The 18,151-nt window shown below is 37.1% G+C and overlaps 1 protein-coding gene across 6 annotated transcripts in view; it reads right to left on the reverse strand.

Annotated features, from left to right (window-relative positions):
* TRIP12 (thyroid hormone receptor interactor 12) overlaps window positions 1-18,151 on the reverse strand; it is a 73,455-nt gene that overhangs the window by 17,086 nt on the left and 38,218 nt on the right. For 3 of the 6 annotated variants that reach the window (XM_009325081.1, XM_009325079.1, XM_009325076.1), the window contains 22 exons: window positions 16,895-17,031; window positions 15,846-15,929; window positions 14,373-14,468; window positions 13,230-13,378; window positions 12,860-12,895; window positions 12,676-12,771; window positions 12,163-12,255; window positions 11,866-12,027; window positions 10,132-10,200; window positions 9,845-10,010; window positions 9,004-9,121; window positions 8,706-8,862; window positions 8,238-8,391; window positions 7,480-7,708; window positions 6,620-6,738; window positions 5,768-5,975; window positions 4,852-4,952; window positions 4,551-4,725; window positions 4,007-4,148; window positions 2,829-3,020; window positions 2,018-2,169; window positions 7-179 (listed from right to left, as the gene is read on the reverse strand). In XM_009325081.1, the coding sequence (XP_009323356.1) occupies window positions 7-179; window positions 2,018-2,169; window positions 2,829-3,020; window positions 4,007-4,148; window positions 4,551-4,725; window positions 4,852-4,952; window positions 5,768-5,975; window positions 6,620-6,738; window positions 7,480-7,708; window positions 8,238-8,391; window positions 8,706-8,862; window positions 9,004-9,121; window positions 9,845-10,010; window positions 10,132-10,200; window positions 11,866-12,027; window positions 12,163-12,255; window positions 12,676-12,771; window positions 12,860-12,895; window positions 13,230-13,378; window positions 14,373-14,468; window positions 15,846-15,929; window positions 16,895-17,031 (3,008 nt within the window). The remainder of the gene's footprint in view (window positions 1-6; window positions 180-2,017; window positions 2,170-2,828; window positions 3,021-4,006; window positions 4,149-4,550; window positions 4,726-4,851; window positions 4,953-5,767; window positions 5,976-6,619; window positions 6,739-7,479; window positions 7,709-8,237; window positions 8,392-8,705; window positions 8,863-9,003; window positions 9,122-9,844; window positions 10,011-10,131; window positions 10,201-11,865; window positions 12,028-12,162; window positions 12,256-12,675; window positions 12,772-12,859; window positions 12,896-13,229; window positions 13,379-14,372; window positions 14,469-15,845; window positions 15,930-16,894; window positions 17,032-18,151) is intronic. The other 3 variants (XM_009325082.1, XM_009325080.1, XM_009325077.1) reach the window with 2 other exon arrangements.

Genomic DNA, 18,151 nt, shown 5'->3' on the forward strand with positions numbered 1-18,151 from the left:
ACATACCTCTAACTACAAGGTATCTTTCAATGGCTTGTACCAAAGCCAGAGGATCAATCTTCACAGGTCCACCTTTCCACTGTTTCACATTAGCACAGTCTGGATGTCTTTGCAGTTGGCATTTTAATTGATGTGTATTGAAGAATTTTAAAGCTTGGGATCCTCTGTTAAGAGAAAAACTCAAAATAATTTGTGAAAAAAGTTGCTACACAAAGAATCTAATAACCATAATTGCATTAAAAAATGCATTAAAATAGGCTTATATATATATATATATTTACAAATTGACTTGTTCAGAGTATTATTTCTCAGCCTATTTCTCTAAAAATAAGCTATTAAGATTTGGATAAACATTAAAAATGTTATTCTACAAGAATACCAGAATCCAAGTTGGACAAAATCTGATTTCCAATGGAAGCTACGTGGATTAAGAGAAAGTCCAGTCTGAGATCTGTCTACAATATGGCCTATACTGACCATCTTTGAGGTCTGAAGTTGTTCAGTGGTCAGCTGATGCCACATGAGATTTAGAGCTGTGTTTACCTGCAGTGCAATAAGGATCAGAATTGGGGGTGGAAAATGCAAGTATACATTCATACGTTTTTTAATAAGGACCTAAAGAGACAACCTGAAAGCTCCTCTGTTTTTCCTTACCAATTATAGTTAATATACATGTTCCGTCTCACCAAACTATCAATACTCAAGCTAGCCATTCTTATACACAAACCTCTTATGTCGGGCTGCTTCTACTTCCAGGTGCTAGTGAAAGACTACCAAATCTTAATGCTTCAAAATCCTCATTGACATAATCCACAGTAAGACTAGCAGTTAAACAATGCTGCAGTAGTCTGACTTCCCATGTTTAATTTTCTATCAAAAAGAATAGCAGAATTTTGCTTCTATGATTAGCAGCTTTATGTCTTTTGTAGTTATCCCACTTTCTACAGAAGTAGTGCGTATTAGGAAGCGTTGTAAGGTTACAGAGCACGTACTATTTGCAAAAGCCAGTACCAAGACAATGAATTCCTTCAAGTATTAGAAATCTGTGTATTGCATTCATTCCCATGGATTTTAACAGTTTCACAAAACCAAGTACCGAATTTTAACGTAAGTTAGATTCATGCTATAGCGTGAGGCTCTAATACATCTACTATAATGGATGTTGACATTTTGTCACTATTAGTGACAAGAAAAATCCATGCTATCTTACTACCTGAGAGACAGAAGATTTTGGCATTTCAAACTTTAAAGAATAGTTTTCAAAATTCATTTTCAATGCTCCTTCCCTCCTAATTTCTACATAGTCACAAGAATATGTCTATAATCGAATTGAGTTTTTAGACAGCACCACAAAATGCATATAAGTTTTGAAAGTAACTTATACTGAAATAAGACTTACTAACTGCTATACACGAAATGAAAAATTGTTGATTTGTTAAAGAAAAGTACAGAAAAGAAATTGTAGAAATAGGCCTTCAGTCACTCAAATTTGTTACTTAAAATGCAAATAACAAGTTGGATTCCAAATTTAATCTATCTTAAGACACAGGCCAGGTCTACAGTTATTTTAAACTATGTTGACAGCCAACTGTTATCACCCAACCCGTTATCATCCTAAAGAGCAGAACCTGTCTGAATAACAAAGTTTAGCACTGTAATACAAACTCTCAGCAGTTTAATTACTTCACTAAAAACATCTCATGAATAAATCATGATTTCTTTCCAGTGTTTGTTACACGGGGACAAGGAAGACATTTGTATTTTTAAAGCTTCAATGTAGAGATGGCATTTAAAATTACACATCCATCCCCAATCTAAGCGAGAGAAGTTTCAAGATGGTAAGCAAACATTTGGTTAAGTATTCAATCTCCCACTGAATAAAAGAGCCAACTGTGTAATTGCTTTTGTCTTTAATAGGGTCAGAAGTTTCTATTACCTCTTGGAACTTTTAGCATTGAAAAAAGTTTTGGAAAACAAAAGCTTCCAACAAAACTGTTACCTGAGCATTAATCCTTACCTGCTCCCTGTTCCATTTCCACTAGGAAAGTCATGCACTTTGACAGGAAACTGTTCCATCTGACTGAGGCAATTGTTCATTTTATGGACTAACGCCAACAAAGGTGCATTTTCTAATGGCTCTAATCTTCCAAGGGGTTCTTCTCCAGGAAGCTGAAATATATTCTGGTCTTTTAATTATGTGCTTGAATTAATCCATCTTAAACAATTTATACCACAAGTTGTTTGAAAAAAAGAAAAAACTCAACTAGATGACACATAACAAGTTTATGAAAGACCTGTTTCAAAGAACGCGCTTTTCTCTCCTGGTTTCAACTGAATAGCCCTACAGACTTTAAGCATTCACCCTTAACCATGAGCAGTAAGCTTCACAGAAGCTGTAGTTACCTACTTTCCTCTCTTCCACTTTAAATATCTTCCTTTAAAAACAGGACAATCTAGTTTCTTGCAGTATTTAGGACTAAAGAGAGCAAGTGATAAGATTACTATCCAAACTCTTTCTATATCAACTTCTTAAAAGTCAGGAACAACTTAAGTTGTTCAAGACTCAGACAATTGGCCATTTTGGAATCTCTTTCCGCTGTTGTGGGGAATTTTCTGTAATTACAGGGTATTCTAAAAAGTTTATGACCTGTAAATACATAGAACCATGTGAAAGTTGTAGTGTTATACAGCTTAGGCATAAACAAAACATTCCTTCCGTACTCCATCTTTAAGTCAAGGTCATTGCTGAACCTTCTCAGATGGTCAGATAAGTACAATTTGAGAGAAAGACAACTAAGAATGACAAAACAATAAACAAGAAAACTTACTGGAGAAGAAAAAAATACATGAAGAAATCTTTTCAATCTGATATCCCTGCTTACAGCATCCTTCTCACTTTTAGATGTCAAATAAAGCAGCAGTTGTTTAACAAACCCACTATGCTGGATTTCAAAGGAGGAGACGTCAGACTCCGAGACAATGCTACGGATTTCTACAAGGCACTCTGTTCCACCATCCACCTGAAAAATATGAAAGTAGTATTTTGCTACCCAGGTATTAAGGGCTTAAGAAATACTGTTTTTCCTCCTACTGCATGGAACAGCTCTAAAGGGAAAGGAAAAAAAAAAAGGGGGGGGGGGAAGTCCGGAGTGTGTAGTAACTCAATACAAGCAATGACAGGGCAAATAATCTGAGGATAAGTAATTTCTCTATTCAAGGGGAGACATTATAGGCAACATCTACATTTTCCCTGTCTTAAGAGAAATGCAAGGTCCCATTTCCGTCTCATGCAACGTAAAGATGAGCTCCAAAGAAAAAAATTTTTTTTTTTTTTTTTTTTTTTTTTTTTTTTTTTTTTTTTTTTTTTTAAAACCCACAGATTGGTATATAATTTTACATGACATCTGTGTGGGAGAGAGGAGGAGGGAAAGTTTCATATTTTAATGATTGCTTAGATCAAAGCACAAAACAAAACTCAGCTGTTTAGCTACTTTAGAAGTTACAGGTTTAGACTATCTATCAAGGATCACAACTGTCTGAGAAGCAAGGCTCAAGTTCTTGAGATGCTAGTAGATTTAGCCCAATCTATATTTCTTCTATCCTTTAAACAAAATGCTACTTCCCTCTCTTGTCCTCCCGCCACCCCCAAAGTTTATTACAAACTGTGTTCTTCTCCAGGTATAAAGTCAATCCCTCACACTTAACTGTAAATTCTTAAATTTGAAGTAAAACGCTAAGTGACACATTGCTAGGAATCAAGAATACCTTTGTTGATACTAGTCATTTATCATATATGATGTGTCAGAACTTATATACAATTCTAACAAAAATCCCAAGCAAACCATTGCAAGTTAAGAAACACTGTATCATCATTTAAGATAACAAAAGCTATGCTTAAAATATTGGCCATACCGTCTAAAATGGTTGGCTTTCCTCTAGCTTCCTCCTAAATACTTCTACTGCTTCCATTCCCACCCCAACCCCAAGTAAGTTTGCCATTTCTAACCTGGAGGTTGAGTTGTTCAGTTGCAGTGCAAAGTCTCTGTAATACATTTAGTGCAGGATTGCTTCCATCCATGTTTTCAGAACTAAAATAACGTTCTACAAATTTATGGGCTTGCTCCTTAATCCAGCCCTTAATTTTTTCTCTGTAAAGAAGCACACAGAAGGCATTCAGCCATGCTTAGCATTTTCACACTCCAATATTACAAGTGAACACAGCCAGAGTATCATTTTCCCCATGTTTAACAGCAGTCACAGACAAAAACCCTTCCCTCTTAATCAAACACAGTAAAGGTCTAGTCTCTACAGATTACTTCTTGCATCGTTTTTCCCTATTCTCCAATTTTTCCCCAGCATGCTACTTTAAACTATTAAAAGGTTATTTTCTCTACCTTAATTTCTTGAGTCTTCTTCCAGAGTTATTTTAACAGTGGTTAAGCTCAAACTTCTTTGATAGGTGCTAATCACCTCATGGCTTATCGTACAAAAGCAGTTGCACCTCAAAGTCAACACCATATTAGAAGTATTTTGATGTTTTGTGTGTGTACCTGTTATTAGAAATGGTATCCTTGGAAGCAGCCCTTGCAAGACCACTTACTCCTGCTGTTCGTGCTGGTTCAATGTTATTACTGTTGGACTGTGTGCTTAATCTTCCCCATGTTTTAGGATTTAAACTTGCCAAGAAGGAAGATTTAGGAGATTGAGTAGTTGTAGGGCTTTTAGCTGGAGGAAGCAAAGACAAAATTAAGAGAATCAACAGGTTTATTACAGCTAGCACTCTCGACAGCCTATAAGCTTACTTTTAAATTTAAAAGGAGATAAGAGTATCATGTTTTAAGAATGATTTACCTTGATTGTCTACTTTATCATCATCTCTTGGAGGAGAGTATTTTGGTCTCCTTGGCCCTCGTTTTGGCAGTCTTTTTCTCTTTAGAACATCGCTCAGTCGTCTGTCCAAATTTAAAAATAATGTAACATGTTTCCATCCACCATATTCATATGCATACCCATGCCTCAGTTTAAGATGCATTTGCCAGCTTTTTCCTCAAGAACTAAAAAAAAAGGTTCCACCCCATAACAAGGAGGACACAAGGGAAGAACAAGCTCTGGGAGAAGGGGCCTCAGCTCTATTTTAATTGGAAGGACAAAGTGACTACTCCATCCAGAAAGAAGGGGTTTTGCTTGCTGTCACCTTTCTACTATGGGCAGCCAAATACAGCCAGAAGTGCCACTGAATAAAGGTTTCTCATCATTTTCATGTTTTTATTTGTGTAACCATTTGGTTATTCATCTATTTGAATACACTTAAAAAGAAACAAACAAACAAAAAAAAATCCACAAATCTCTACTGAATAAACACCAAAAGACACTCTGTATTTGACCTGCCTTCCCTATTAAAACCCAGAAAGCACTTTTTCAGCAATGTATGGAGTTTCTACTCACCAAGCCCTACACCTCCCAAGTTCACATATTTCTATTCTGGTTTAAGCTGAGTTTCCTTATTATGCCAATACATTAAGACAAACATTTCACCTTTAAAATAAGGGCAAACTGTGTAAAACTAACATAATTTATTGCTACAAGAGATATTAATTCTACAAGTGTTCAAAATGGTTGCATTCCAACAAAATAACTTAAGGGTGACTTCTTTTTCCTCCAGTCTCCAGCAGAAAGGAACCATGCACCATAGCTATCATTTGTCTGAAAGAATCACTCTGTCCTCAAGAGTTACCTGTTGTTTGTTCACAACAAATAGTGCACTTACCCCTGTGGGCTCAGATCCAAAGAGTCCTCCCGGCTGTGTTGTAAGCTGGGAGAGCCCAAATCGGCAGCTGCATTACTGGCAGCAGTGGCTGTTCCAGTACTTATTGTTGTGGTGGTACCCAGCGTTCCTGATCCATTAGTGCATACTTTTGGTGGGCTTGTTAGCAAAGCCTCAGATTCTGCTAAGTTTTTCACTTGGTGCATCACCCCTTTGCAAAAGAAGAAATCTTTGTTTGGGTGGGTTTGTTTGGGTGTTGTTTTTTTTTTTTAAACCTGAAATCAGACAGACAAAGGTGTTTGAAAAGGTAGAAGTCTGTTATTAGAACCTGTTTTGACTATGGCAGCATTGGCTCACTCCACCCATCAATATTAAGTTTTAAAAGCAGTTCAACCCTTTCTTGAAAAAGTTAACCTACATAGTTTAAAATAAAAACAATAATGACAGCAGCACGAACAGTAGCTAAAGAAACCCAATAATCCCCAGTATATTATAACAAAGAGTTCCTGCCAAAGATTCATCAGTTTTGTCCAGTAAGACTACTCATGTAATTTCAGCAAGCCATCTTCAGCCTAAATACAAGTTCACTAGCATTTAGTAAGCCTGTACAAACTTGTTTCAGATTCAGAAGAAACAAGCTTGTCTCCTCCAGAGTCTTGGTCAGCTCCTCCCCAGTCATATGACAATAGCTTGCACGGATTTGCCTTTATTAAAGAACAATGTTAACTTTTCACAGCTTGGGGGGGGACGGAGCTGGGGGGTAAAGGACATGGATTCTCCACACACACATGCTTTTAAAATACTAAATAAGGAGGTGAAGAGGGGAAAGAAAAAAAAAAAGCAAGCAAGATTTACCTTCTCTTCTGAAGTAAACACTAAAAATGTCAGGTAACTTTTGCATTAAAATCTCTGCCATCTGCAGGGCTCCAACTACTATTTTAAGGTCTTGACTCGACAGCATGGAGGCAATATGACTAAAACAGATAATTTATTAGAATTAGGTTTGTCTTTTCCTTTTCTGTTGTTTTAAAAAAATAAAATAAAATCAAGCCAGTTCATCTTGCATACATAGTACTGGAGACTGTAAGCAAACACATTTCATTGTGGTTTTGCAAAAGCTATAAATAAAAGGACTGAAAAAGTCCTCTTCCACCTAAATCACTTTTATCAAGTTTTAACATGTGGCATAAAGGACGAGAGAGTTTTCTTTCTTTAAAGAATATGGTGTTGTGGATCTTCGTACTGCCTTTGAAAAACTAGTCAGTTTATTTTCTAATTGCATCCTTTTACCTAGACCCCTAACTTTATGGTATATCATGTAGGAGAGGTTTCATGAATAGAACTTACCAGTTGAATGCCATGAGTGTCTGTTACTGTTCACATTGTATTACCTCAAAAGTCATCTTGCCCTCAGAAAAGTTTATAGGCAAGTTTTAGAAATCAGGAAAACAGTAAGTGGTAATAATAGACATTACTAGTACACACAGCCATATAGGTAATCCAAGTTTCCAATAAGAACACCTAGCGTTGGCACCTACTGCAAAATCTAAGATGCAAAAAAATCCTGAAGAGCTGGCAGCCTCAGCTTTTGGACAATAAATACGTAAGAATTTAAAAGTACAATTTTCCCCTGAAAAATATGATTCAAAAAAGTAATCACAAGTTTGAGTTGTAAGCTCAAAATTAGTTTCATTCACAATAGTTAATGAACCCACCTTGAAACAGCATGGTTTTTCAGCACATCCTTCAGAAGTTCAGCATCAGCAAAATAAATTATCCTAAGAATTGCTCTAAGGCACTTGTGTCTAACAGCAGGTCCAGCTGAAGAACTATATACTTCATAAAGAACACCAAACAATGTTTTGATAAAGGATTTTGCCAGTTCTGGGTCCTCTTTCATTAGTTGTGCTCGAGCATCATCCTTCTTCAATTCTGAATGTCCACCTGCGAGAAATTGTGCAACAAATCACTGCATAGTTCTTTGAATCTCTGCTCCGATGATTACTTTCTTTTTTTAAAGCTGAATTAAATTATATCTTTTCAATTAAAGAGCTAAACTAAGAACCAGAAGTCAAACTGATGGCAAGAATGTAGGTACAAATCCTCCTCTTTCAAGGAGTCAAATCTTTCTTTAGTTTTCTGATTTATTTCTGCACGATAGTAAGAAGTCCTCGTGCAGTCTTCATTAAAGAGTTGTACGAACAAAACTGTTTCAGAAAATCCCAAGCCAGGAACACCCCCAGCTCCCCTCCAGTTTAATGCATTTTCAGTTCCCAGGAAGAGAGTTTATGTTAAGAATACATTTCACCAGTTTGAGTTTTGTTGTAAAGCTGTCTTCATTCACGTAAATCAGAATAGGTTGATGTTCCACAGAAACCACAAGAAATATATTAGCCAAGTAGTAGACTGTTGTATAACCCAGCATAAGTTAGCCATAGCTAGAGACACCAGGTGCCTCCTAAACTGTACTTACTAGTGTTTGTATTGGCTAAAGGGTTTGGTTTTCGCTGAATGGCACGTGCTGTTCCAGTATCCTCGTTTATTTGCTGCATAGAGTTAAAATCAATAGTATAGACGCGCCCAAGTGTAGACAGGCTTATCTCATCCTCACCGACCTGATGAGCTGCCTAAAAACAAGGATGAGTTTAAAGTTAAGAAATCCCTAACAAATAGGAAGCTACATGAAAGGCGATGAGGGGCAACACAGTAGGAAAAACAATGACTGACAGAAATACAACGAGAACAGTGATTAAGCAGTTCACCCATTACTGAATACCAAAATAGTGCAATATTACAGCAGGAAGTTTGAGGAAACTCATGCGTTTCTTACTCAGAAAGAACAAGGCTTGTATTTTCAAAATGATAAAGAAAGCACTCAACTCCCTATACAACCGCATGCATATTTAAAAAACATCACCACACAAGTGTGTGGAATTACTACCTCTATTATTCGACTATCAATCCTGTTATAGGGATGCCAGAGACCCCTGTCATCTCGCCACTGCCATATTGCACCATCTGTATTTTGCGCATTTCCTTTCTTTAGCATAGTATCAACAGCAAAGATTCCCTCTTTTGGCAGGCAAGGCATCAGTTCACTGCAAAGAACATTAAAACAGTATTTTACTAGAAGTATACAGTAAGGTCCATCTAAGCTGAAAACTGTTTGCCTTCATTTTAGAGAAGTTATGGATTTTAACATACCAACCAGACCCAAAACCTAGGGTTGCATAACTTACCAGATAAGAGAAGTAAGCTCATAAAGTTCTTGAGGACTTCGTGGAACAAGGTCAATTTGTTCTTGACAACTCCCATTTGAGGCTCCACAAAGGAGGAAGTGAAGTGTTTCTGCAATATCTATAAAAATTATTATTTATGAGATTGCCTATATCAGAATACGGACTCCATTTTGTGTTAGACACTGTGCAGAAGAGTTAGTCACTGCCATATGCAAACAGACAGTAGACAGAAAGACAAAAGCCGTCTCTTTGAACGTTGCAAGAAATGTGTTTGTTCTCAGGTCTAGGGTTTGTGGGGTTTTTTGGGTTTGGGTTTTTTTCCTTTTAAGGACATGTGGGGGCAAATATCACTCAATATACAGGGCACAGAAGAAAACAGGGGAACATACAGGGCAGTTGAAGTGACAAGTCAAAATTTACAAGATGAAAAGAAGAAAACAAGTGAGAACTAAGACAGCTACACAGTGGTTACTTTTCTTAATGTTTTCCCTTAGAAAAAAGGCCTTAAATCGCACGTTTCCCCCACCTGGTAAAGACTACAAAAAGAATTATTCAACTTGTGTTGAAATGAGAGTTACTTGTGCAGCTAATAGAGACTCAAAATTAGGCGAGCACTCCAGTGACAACAGCTAGAGACAGGAAAGGGGAGAAAAAACCCTCAGGAAAAAAAACAAAAAACTTTCAACAAGATTAACTAAACTTTGTATCCCAGGGGAAGCATAGTAAGAGAGAGAAAAATAAGAGAACACAATATTTGTATAATCAAGCACACAGAGTTCTGTATTGACTGTAGGCATTAACTTAAATAGGTCCCCCAAAGTATGAAAGAGCAAGTACTCACTTTGCTTCATAAGTTGGACTGCAAGTGTAGGACAGTTGGAGCACATTAAGGAAAACATGCGCACCACCATGATGAACATTCCTGAGCTCAGGATAGGAGGCGTCACTACCAAGAGTTGCTGGATATTTGTTAACAAGTCCTTGGAAGCAACCTGCTGGAGCAAGTTCTTCAGGAGGGAACAGCAAAATTAAAAACGTTAGTCTGACTTTGAAAGGTAAGCCCTTTGGAGAAACTGAGGGAGGGAAGAGGGAAACAAAAATCCATGCCCCAAAAAACCACACCCTTACCTCCTCATGCTGAAAGTTGTCCACTAGCCGTGCAAAACAGAGACAAGTGCTTTCAACAGACTTTTTGTCCTATTATAAAAAAAGTTAAGTATTCATTTGAATTAGAATATTTTAACTTGCATTGGATTATCCTGTCATTTGGAGACATTCATAAAATTTCTCCAAAAAGGCCAGTCAAATCACATTTTACAGAATATTACAGCTCTGAATTTTAAATTCATTGATACAGTCTAAACCGACCTCCTGATATGGCATATTCCCCTGGGAAACACTTGCAACACAAATACCTTTAGGGACCTTTAAAGATGAATAAATGTGTCCATAATATCCTTTTTGGATTCTACAAGGAGGAAACAAAGGGGAAGAGAGCTACAAAGCCAAAGCAAGGAGATATAGATAATAAGCAGGAGTGAAGGCTACAGACTACACGAAGCCTGATTTTTATATCATGCAGTCCAGCCAAGACAGCAAATCCAAAGACACCAAGTTAGTAAAGATTGTTCTAAAAACAACTCTATTTAAAAGTTCATTGAAACACTCAAAAAAGTTCATCTGAACATAATAAAACACTTTTATTGTTTACCTGAACACAGGAAGAGGTTGCCTGGAGAGGCTAAGTCTCCATCCTTGGAGACTGTCCTTTGGACAGTCCTTGGAGTTTGGTTTATTTTTAAAAATAAACAAACAACAAAAAAAAGACAGCTGGACATGGTCCTGGGCAATCTGCTCTAGTTGACCTTGCTTAAGCAGGTGATGAGGACTAGGTAACTGAGAGGTCCCTTCCAACCTCACCTATTCTGTTAAGAGCTAACTCAAGATTTTTTTTTTTTTTGCCAGAAAAATTCCACTTCAAAATTTCTTGAAATCTTACTTTTGTGGGCTGTAGCTTCTCTTCAGAGAGCAGGAGTCAGTACTTGTCCCTACTACTGCTGAGAATGGTGCTTCTTGTTTCCAAAGCACCATCTAAAGCTGACATTTGACTTCTGTGAAGCTGTCTCAAAGATTCAAGTAGTATCTCAGCAAGAAGACGTTGTCAAAATTAAGAATAGCACAAGAATACACAAAAACATTACCTGGAAGCTCTCATTTAGTTGCATTTGTTAAGGAACAAAATAATTTCTCCTTTTTCACAGGGATCTGCTAACCAAGCAGTATGTCCAAATCTCTTTTGGTGCAATAGTCACCGTGAGTGCTCATCTATGAGCACTGCAGGATAGGCAGATCTTAGGAGCCCCACAATTTAGGATTTATCACTTCAAACTATTGTGCAAGAGTAGGAATTTCCTTTTTAAAAAGTCGCAGGCCCTCCCAAAAAGTCAAATCAGGAAAACACCACAAAAATTGAAACTGAAGCTTTTCTGAGTTTGAAGCAGGAGGGAACCTTGCAACTCATTTGTTAAGAAAAAAGAACAGTAATGCTACTGGATTTCCTCTTGCTGATGAGCAACAAGTAAGGACAACAAACCCACTATTATTCATGCTCCAAGTTAAAGTACCTTATTTATCTAATTTTACAAAATTAATAGGGGTGTCATGAATCCTTACAGCATGTTTACAAAAAACAAGAGGTCCATATGCATGTTAGAATATCACAACTTGACAGTATAGAAACTTTAAGGTAATTATCACATTGCAAAGGCAAATAATACACAGTAAAGAACTAAATATCTGGAGGCAACTTTATACTACTTTCAGGTCAAAATTAAAACTTTCCATTTTATAATAGCTTCTTACCTGATGGGTTAACCTTTGTGTAAGCAGTGGCAAAGAGTCTGCCACGAAGTGAAACTCATCAGGTGTTATACTCTGGCAGCAGTTGGCAGCAATAGCTAGTGCATTCCTCTGTGCATTTATACTGAAGAATTCTAGATACAGCAAACAGTCTGCCAACCCACCCTATAATAAAATAAACAAACACTTTCACTCTCAGTACTGCTAAAGTCATAGAAACTTGTTTTCTTATTTCATCTTCACAGAAGATCACCAAGATGTAGAACCAGTAGAGGTAAGAGCGCTTTCTTTTTTACTTACTGCCTGCAGAATGGCTTTACTATGCCTGCGTGATAACATCTCCAGGGCTGTAAGCGCCTGCTCTGCCACATCAATGCACTGAATAACTTGCAGCTATAAGAAAACAAGAAAGCTTGTAGATTAATTTCTAAACCAGTTTGTAAAAATAATAATCTTCATTAACACTTGGCCTGTACTGAGACACATATACTAATGCAGCTGCACTGCTAGCTGTAATCAAGCTAGCCAATTTAAGGCTAGATCAGCTATATAGCTACTCCAAGAGTTACCAGTTTGTATAATTACACAATACCCTTGCAACACCAATCAGACAAAAAGTTCTCAGCGAATCAGATAGTGCTTTTCAGTAACGGTGTGAACAGAGAGTAAACCTGTTTTTAAAAGCTTCTCATGCATTATGTATTATCTTGTAAGCTATGAAAAGAGGCCGTTATCTTAATGGTATATCCTAAAGTTAAAACAAAAGATAAAATCCCCTCAGACTAGTTTAATGCTGCTTTGATTTCATTTTACCTTTTCCAAGAAGACAGGAATTGCATCTACCACTACAGCAGATGATCTGGGAAGTGCTTCCATCATATATGTTAAGGCCCGACATGCATGGTTCATCTATTAAATATATAGATATTTGTTTTTAAGTTCAGATGATACATTTTTTCTATTCCAAAAAATTTCTTAAATATTACAAATCACTTACAATGTCAAAGTTGTGCTCCATCTGCAGCAGTGTTATCTGTTTTTTTAAAAAAAGTCTTGTTAGTTTAGTAAAAAGTATCTAGATATCGACATAAATAAAGGGCACAAATCAGTATTGTAGCTTTTCACTTAGGACTTTGATTTTTGGTAAAAGTTTCAAAAGAGCCACTACCTATTCTTGAGCTATTACAGAACTAATAGGACTAGCAAAATTTAGCAAAACATGCCCTCAAAACCAAATGACGACATATACAGATAGATTCACACACATATATATAATTAAGAATATATAATATAAATTAAGACTATTTAAGCAAGCTATTGAATGAAATATTATATCCTCCAATAGAAATAAGAGATTTAATCTTTACCAAAGCTGGTACAACACTCTTGACTGGAAATCCTCCTAATGTTTCTTCATTTCCCATGACCAACAGCTGGCACATCTCAATCACTGCCTGTAGTTGCTGACTTTCATCAGTGGCTTGGAGACCTTGTAAAAGCTGTTGGGCTTTAGAACCTAGATATCCAGAAAAAAATATTAGGAAAGAAGGTATTAGAAGACATAAGTGTTCAAGGGAACTGTTATGCTATACTTCTGCCAGAGTGGAAGACCAGAGATAGTTTGTTTTCCTTTGTATTTGTAGTTTCACTTCCTTTCCCTGTCATAAAACGGGGGGATAGGAAAGGGAGGCAAAAATCTCACTCTTGACTGTCTTTCCAGTCCAGACTGGTCAGCACAGGGAGTTCACCACACTGCTCACCACCGCCATCTTGCCAACCTACAGCGGGTGCCAGAACCCACACCACTCCACCTTTATAAAACAAAGGACTTTTCAACACACCCCCTGGATAATACAGCACATGGAGTATCCATGAGACCCCATCCTCTTCTTGGCAGGCAGTGTAACAGGCTGCCTTTGGCTCTCCTGGGAAGCCAAACAGACTTGGACTAGAAGGTACGTGTCTTATCCAGCTGCATAATGCAGACATGGTGGAACAAGACTAAGGACCCACGTTCTCACTGACACACTGTCTGAAGGAAGCGGTTTCTGTCTGAAACCTAAGACGCTTTTGAAACTGTAAACAACATACCCTAGAACTGACATCTACTAATAGTTTTAAAGCTAGCTTAAGCACTTGTTTAAAGCTAGCAAAAAACCCAAGCGGGTTGGAGAGGTCTTTTGTTAAGCAGCCCATCATGCAAAAGAAAAAGACAAGGAAGGGGTGAAAAGGCAAGAACCCTCCCTTCCCCACCTAGAAGGGAACATTAAAGATGCCCCAAAAAGGAAAAGAAAAGAAATATGGCTAAAGCAATTCCTCTTCCTTATAGGAAGGCAAGCAAATTAATATTGTTGACCATGGTCTAGCACTATCATGACATACAAATCTCCAACAAGTAAAATATTACATTAAACTATGAAGCTAATACAAATATTAGAATTTACTAGTGGCTGAGTTCTGCTAGTCTGGAAGTGGAAAGGATTAAGTCAAGTTAGACAAACTTTGCTTACTAGCTCCACTTCCAATTGTCCTGTGGAAGAGCTGCGACATCCGAGGACCAAGAGGGCCAAACAGGTGAGGAGGAAGACCCCTAGCCTCTAATAGAGCTAAAAGCAAACAGAGGATAACAGCCATTGTCAAAGCTTCTACATATTTTTAAAAGCTTAAATTCCACGATGCTATAATTTAAGACTACTAGAATTCTGATACTTTAAGAAAGAAGAGTTAGGATTAGATGACTGCAGCTACCTCAGTTTCCAAAAAACACCAGAAAGATTACCTTTAGGGAACAAATAACTCATTTTTGTATGCATCAGAGCATTAAAGCCCTTTAAGAAGTCACCCACTGAGTTTCCAGTTATATATTTCACAAAGAAATCTGGTCTGCTGAATTGTTCTAAGTCTAGATCTAGAATAGCAGATAAACCAGACTGTAATTTCAAATCTGAACTCAAACTACATAAAAATAGGCTAAACTTATCTTCACATTTTCAGGAACTGAGCAGCACTGTTAATCTGAAAAAGTGACACTGAAAAAAGGTTCACAGCTTTATTTGTTGATGAGCAGGAGAGGGAAGAACTCTGCTAGATATTAGGGTTTTTTTGGTTTTGCTTTTGAACACTTTTCAGTAGTCTTACTAAAGCTAGACTAAGTGGGTGATTCTGATTTTTATTGCAGCAAGCATGACTACTGCTGATCAATACAACAATTGATAGTAAAAACCAATTTAGCTCAATATTCCTAATGCATACCTATGCTTACTGAGAACTATAAGCAAGTGAACTGGTAGCGACACAGCGCTCACTTCCACATTAAATATCCAGATTAACCAAAACCTGTCATTTGCAAGGGAAATCATGATCTCAGAACTCCTTGCAATGTAGCAGCAAAATCATTAAAACAGTTGCAGGACATGCAAACTGAGTTTCCACCTGTCTGTGCTCTCAGGTTTTGAAACCTGAATCCTTTAGCCCAAGCACAAAAGCAAGCATTTTAAGAACTTTTAGATTTTGTTTGGTCCAAGCTTACAGCAACATGGGTATCAATGACAAGCAAAAAAAACAAAGGTGTTATCCACAAGCAGGCAGAGTAACAGCAGGCCTAACCTGGCCTGTCAACTGAAAACATTCTTGCAAAGACTTATTTTTGTATTTGAGCTTACACACTTAATAGGACTGAGTTATCAATTCTCTCCCCCCACTTCCTCCTGAAAAATCATCAAAAGTAGTGTATTATGCACCATGCAAATAAGCAAGGACACTATGCCACCCCCTCCAGACATTACTTCCAAATTCTTGCATCTTTAGTGAATTACAAGCTTGTAACTCCGTACTTTAGAACTACAGTAAGCAAAGCAACACATTCACAGACAGAGAAACAAAATACAGCCTTCCCACTACATTTAATACAGAATTTGGGTAGGTATGGCTATTTATAGGCTGCAAATGAAATATAAATGGTAAATTAATAACAGCTTTTATACCTTGTAGTCTTCCCATCTCAGAATCATCTGACTCACTTTCTCCAGAGGTTGTCATACCTACAGCCCCAGCAACAGAACTAGAAGCTAAAGAAATAAAATAGAGATTAATGCAAGTTAAAGTGCCTTTAAAGCTACAAAATTCGCATCAATTCCATCATCAAGAAAACCATCAGAAGAGCGCTCTGCATTTAACGTTGCCACCATCATACTTCTGTACAATTGTCGTTTTACATAAAGCCGTCTACAGGTCTAACATTTTCCAAAAGCTGAAGAGAGAGGCTATATCAACACAAGATAATGAATTAAAAAAAAAGCTAGGTCAGCAAATTACCTTTTACACAGATTTTCCTGTATCCTTAGTAAATTTATGCTTTTCTTATGTGTTATGCTGCACCTAGTTTCTGTTAATTTAGACTTTTTGTACTGATGTAGCTAGCTTTAAGCAGAGAACATTCGAGATTTTCTACAATCCAGCATAATTACTGGAAAGCTCCTCTGAACTCACTACTGATTAGGACCAGATGATAAAATTAAGTACTATTTAATAGGACTGTGCAAGTAAGAATATTTAACTTGGTTACAAGTTTCTTCAGTACAGACACACTTGCCATGTCAACAGAAAACTTGTAGAATATTTATAAGTAGTTACAAAAGAGCTTTTGCAGGTAAATGCATGCCTTCTGTATTCTGAACAGTTTGGTGTCTCTTCAGTTGGCAGTACAGAAATTTATACAGCATCAGCTGAAGTTACTTTTTTAAAAAAAAAAATTAAGAAAAAGAGGTAGACGCCTGAAAACTAAAGTCTGCTTTATTGGACATAGTTTGGAGACTACAAAAAAGCATGACTGAAACATGTACCAGACATCCAAGAGATCAGATTCAAAAATAAAGGTCCCTCTCACTCAAAAACCTTGCAGATTTATTTACCAGCTGTACCAGCTTAAATAATAATTTCTCCCCAGAACTTAATCCATTTAATTATTTTTAAATGCGAAGTAGTTTATATCAGCAACTATACTAAAAATGCTTCAGTTGGAATTTCTTCTTACCTGCAGCCCCCTGGGGAGCCTCATCTGTACGCGCAGCTGAAGAGTTAACTCCATCCTGGTTGTTGTCAGGATCAGCCATCTTCTCCTGTCGGCGAGCTTCAGCTGCTCCTCTTTTGCCCAGGCCAGAGCCTCGCCGACTAAAGATTCAAAAAACAAAGTTTTGGGCCTTATGAACTAAGACAAAGATTTATTAACGTGAGACTACTCAAAACCAGATAACATTTATGTAGATCACTACCACAAAGTTGCACAAACTAACAGAATTGTGTAAGAATCGGTCTTCACAAAATTATCCAACTCTTCTTTACCCTCCTTGCCTTGCACCATGGCGACAATTTGTTTATACTAATGCGTTACAGCTAGGTCCTTACATTATATCCTTCAAGACAAGGCAGTCTACTAAAATATAACAGTCAATATGAGCAAGATTAAAGTGACTGTTAGTTACAAATCACATACACATTTGAGAAGTTTGATGACAGAGTGACTATCTTTAAAGGAAGTTCTGAACTACTGAAAGCACAAAGAGAACTCTGATGTTCAACTTTGTTTTCAGTGCCAGACCAAGTATGAGGGCATGAGCCTTTTTAAATTTGCTTTTTCAAACACTACTGTCATCACGACTACATATATATATGCCTACAAAGTAAACAGTCAAATTCAAATGTACACTTAACAACAGAATCAGGCATCAGAAGCTTTTTTTATAGCATGGAAGGGGGAAAAGAAGTTGTGCTGGAACAACTAAACGTAGTTTAGGCGTAAGGAAAAAAAAATTAAAAGCTTGTTAAGGCTTCGTAAGTCTAGCTTCAGAATATATGCAACTACAAAAACTTTTTGCATCACAGGACACATTTATTCTGCCTTCCCATTTAATCTACCAGCTGTTTAAAATTATTAGGGACCTTTAAAGGTCCCTTCCAACCCAAACTATTCTATGATTCTATGACTAGTTTTCCCCCGCATCAGAAGGTATATTAAGTACTTAGCTATTTGTAGTATAGTTCAGATGCAGCTGCTGACAAGCTGAGTCAGCTCAACAATGTACACTATTAAAACAGACTCCTGTGTGGAGTTTTCAAAATAGTCATCTATTTTATTATTCATGATGGACAGTAGTTTAGCACTCTCTCTCTCTCAGTGCTTAGTATCTTTTTAAACAACACCTTCCTAAGGAATGGATTACTTAAAATTGTAATATTGGCTTTGGGTGTTTCTTTTTCCTCCACCCTCACAGCTGAGGGACTTATTGAAGGT

This window comes from Pygoscelis adeliae, unplaced genomic scaffold, assembly GCF_000699105.1.
Source record: "Pygoscelis adeliae isolate BGI_AS28 unplaced genomic scaffold, ASM69910v1 Scaffold155, whole genome shotgun sequence".
NCBI lineage: Eukaryota > Metazoa > Chordata > Aves > Sphenisciformes > Spheniscidae > Pygoscelis > Pygoscelis adeliae.